The sequence below is a fragment of the Montipora capricornis genome, chromosome 5, assembly GCF_036669925.1.
Source record: "Montipora capricornis isolate CH-2021 chromosome 5, ASM3666992v2, whole genome shotgun sequence".
NCBI classification, from domain to species: Eukaryota; Metazoa; Cnidaria; class Anthozoa; order Scleractinia; family Acroporidae; genus Montipora; species Montipora capricornis.
In genome coordinates, this window is record NC_090887.1 from 31657369 (window position 1) to 31660529 (window position 3161).

The following is a 3161-nucleotide window of genomic DNA, read 5'->3' on the forward strand; positions in this document are numbered from 1 at the left end:
TTGTCAAGTCGACAGGTAACATAAGCATGGACGAGGGTCTTTGTGCTCTCAGAAGTCAGATACATTCTAATCTTCGCGATATTCAAAGATGAAATAAAGCAGATTTACAAACGGAATTCACATGCTTATCTAGTGACAAGGTCTCATCGAGAACTACTCCTATGTTCCAAGCTTTGGACTGATTTAATACACGATGATCGCCGACCAGGATACTATCTAAAGATGGGCGGGGCCGATATTTGAAGTGATAACGGGCAATTCCGTCTTGTCCCTATTCAACTAAAGTTTGTTACAAAACATCCAACGGTCGATATCTCCAAAACAGGATTCAACCTGAGCGACAGAATAAGCTTGATCATCCCCACTGAGAGAATTGAAAGACAAATACAAATGAGTGTTCAGCAGAGAAATTATAGCCCATGTTGTACTGCCTGACAATATCCCCAATGGGTAGGTGTAGAGCAGATATAAAATCGGTCCGAGCACGGAACCCTGTCGTACCCGCACGACAGCGAAAGCGTGACAGACCGCGCGCCACGAATACTCACAAAATGAGTTCTGTCGCTCAAGTATGATTTAAACAAAGCCAGAGCTAGATCGCAAAGACCGAAGCGGTTTGTTAATCTCTCAATCAGTATAGTATGATCAACCGTATCGAAAGCCGCCGAAAGATCTAACAAAAGTAAGATAAGAGTCCTATTCCTATCAACGTCTAGGACAATATCATTAAAAACTTTAACTAAAGCTGTTTCAGTACTATGAAATTGTTTATATGCAGATTGTAGTATTTCATCAAGTGCATTACTAGAAATGTGATTAATCAACTGAGATGCCACCACCTTTTCAATAAGTTTAGACATGAACATCTGATTAGAAATAGGACGAAAATTCGAAAGAGCTTCAACATGAAGTGCGGCTTTTTGAGAAGAGGATTCAACAATGCAAGCTTAAAACAGTCTGGAAAAAACAGCTAATTTAAAGACTGATTTACAATTTAAGTCATAACAGGCAAAAGTACTGATGTACACTGCTTCAAAACAGAAGCAGAGACGGGATCAAGAGGACAGGACTTAATGCTCATCTTACTGAGTACATGTAATTCCGAGACAGCAGACAATGTTACAGACATAAAACATGACAAGGTACACTGATGGACAATGGCATCGGACTCCACGACAATATCAGATGTGGAGTTAAGTGAGTTTCGCAGAACTGTAATATTCTCACCAAAGAAGGCAATGAACTTGTTGGCGAGATCACCATCAGACGCACTCCCAGAAGGATACTCCGCGGGCACACCCTTGTGGAGGAGCTTATTTACCGCACTGAAAAGAGTTCGGGGATTATTACTACTCTCCTGTATAATGCCTGAGTAATAGTCCACTTTAGTTTTCTTGACCAAAGCGTTCACTCTGAGGCATTGTTCCTTAAATCTAGAATAATCACATTCTCGTTTTGAAGAACGCCAGCGCCGCTCAAGAGCGCTGCGTTTTTTCTTTTCAGATCGTAATTCCTCTGTATACCATAGGGCGGTTGGGTGAAGAGTAAAGGTCTTAGTCTTCAGAGGCGCGTGGCTGTCCAACAACGACTTTAATGTAGTGTTATTTTCATAAACAAGGTCACCGAGACTGAAAGACGCAGCATCTCTCACTAGCCTGGTGTCCTCCAACTGACCACAAAACTCGCTAAAATCAATATCACGGATTTTGCGATACGAGATTAGTTTACGCTCGAGTGGTATTTTAGCAAGGTCCAACAAACTGTGTACAACAAGATGATCCGAGACAAAAGGATTATCTACAATGCAGCGGCCAACTAATTTCTCATGAGATCTCGTTATAATCAAATCGAGTATGTGACCTTTCTTGTGAGTCACCTCAGAGACGTGCTGGATCAAATCAAACGATTCCAGAACTTGTAAGAATCGTCGGGCGTCACAATCATTAGACTCATCGATATGGAAATTAAAGTCACCCAACTAACAGGGCACTAGTAGTTAGAACAAGTCCCTCCAGAAAAGAACTAAACTCCTCCAAAAAGATTCTAACCGTGAATCCATTCTCAAGACTAGGTGGAGCTCGGTAAATGACAACAAGCCTAAGATTATGATTGCAAGCTGATGTAATATGAATATTAATGAGTTCAAAACTCCTGTGGATCGTTTGTACATCCTTCTTGACCTTAAAACATCTCCTGTAAACTAGAGCAACCCCTCCAACGTCGGCATAATTCCTTGGTAACTGCTCAATCTTATACCCTTCAGGACAGATATCACGACAGTAGAATTCGTCCGAAGAATCATCAGCGAGCCACGTTTCAGTAATGGCGAGTAAATCGATATCATGTTCTACAATGTAATCCCTCAGTAACAGAGTCTTCTTGCGGATAGAGCGAACATTCGAAAGGACGAATATCCGAGGTTGTTGGCGTTGCTGGTGATTCAACTGTTGAGGAGCACGGGGGATGGAAATAAGGTTGTTTTTGTTCACTCCATCCACGTGCCCTTCAACTTCAATTCGGTTCGATGCAATCACTTTGATTCCACGAACGAAATCCCTTCGTCCAGCCCCACATCCTCTCAAATGGAGCAAGCCAGCTAACTTCAAATACGCAAAAATCCGTCCCGGGAGCGAACAGTTGGAAACGCGTCGGATCTTGAATAGTTCATTCCTTGAATAGTTCATTCTTAGTTCTTGAAGAAACAGTATGCAAATCCGCATGAGTTCTTGTGGTGGATTCGAAATGTAGAACCTGCGGACCTGGGTTCCGCGAAACGTCCGAAAACACCGTTATGTCCAACGGAGGGTCGTGGCCAGGAATGTGAAGCGAAGTAGATCCATGTTTAGTCCACTTTGTAACTGGAAGACTAGATTTAAAAAACTCTTAGATCTCAGATCGAGTTTAAATTTGTCGCCGAGCTTCACGACAAATATTAAACCAGCTTCACTAGAAAATACAGTCCCCGTCGAAAATAACCCCAAAGGCAGACGTAGCAAACATTTAGACCCATTTTGAATAAGTCCTCGCGTTAGAAATAGGAATGAAAAAGCATAAAAAGTCAATAAAGCGACGGAGCCAAGGCTCCGCGTGGCCGCCATTGATGCGCCATTGATGCGCCTGAGTGATGCGCCTGAGTGAAGGAAGGTCCTGTACTAAATGAG

General features: G+C 42.5%; 1 protein-coding gene across 1 annotated transcript; it reads right to left on the reverse strand.

The window, feature by feature from the left end:
- Positions 1-994: 994 nt before the first annotated feature.
- On the reverse strand, positions 995-2684 carry LOC138048723 (uncharacterized). Its single transcript, XM_068894855.1, has 2 exons — positions 2049-2684; positions 995-1888 (listed from the first exon to the last, which is right to left on the reverse strand). Exons 1-2 carry the CDS (start codon positions 2682-2684, stop codon positions 995-997), a joined length of 1530 nt encoding a protein of 509 aa, XP_068750956.1.
- Between the last annotated feature and the right edge of the window lie 477 nt (positions 2685-3161).

Excerpts from the sequence above, each read along its gene's own strand:
- LOC138048723 (XM_068894855.1), bottom strand. The coding sequence starts at position 2,684 with ATGAACTATTCAAGGAATGAACTATTCAAGATCCGACGCGTTTCCAAC. Across the intron at positions 1,889-2,048 it reads GTCTTGAGAATGGATTCACG|CACGTCTCTGAGGTGACTCA; the intron begins GTTAGAATCTTT and ends GATTTGATCCAG.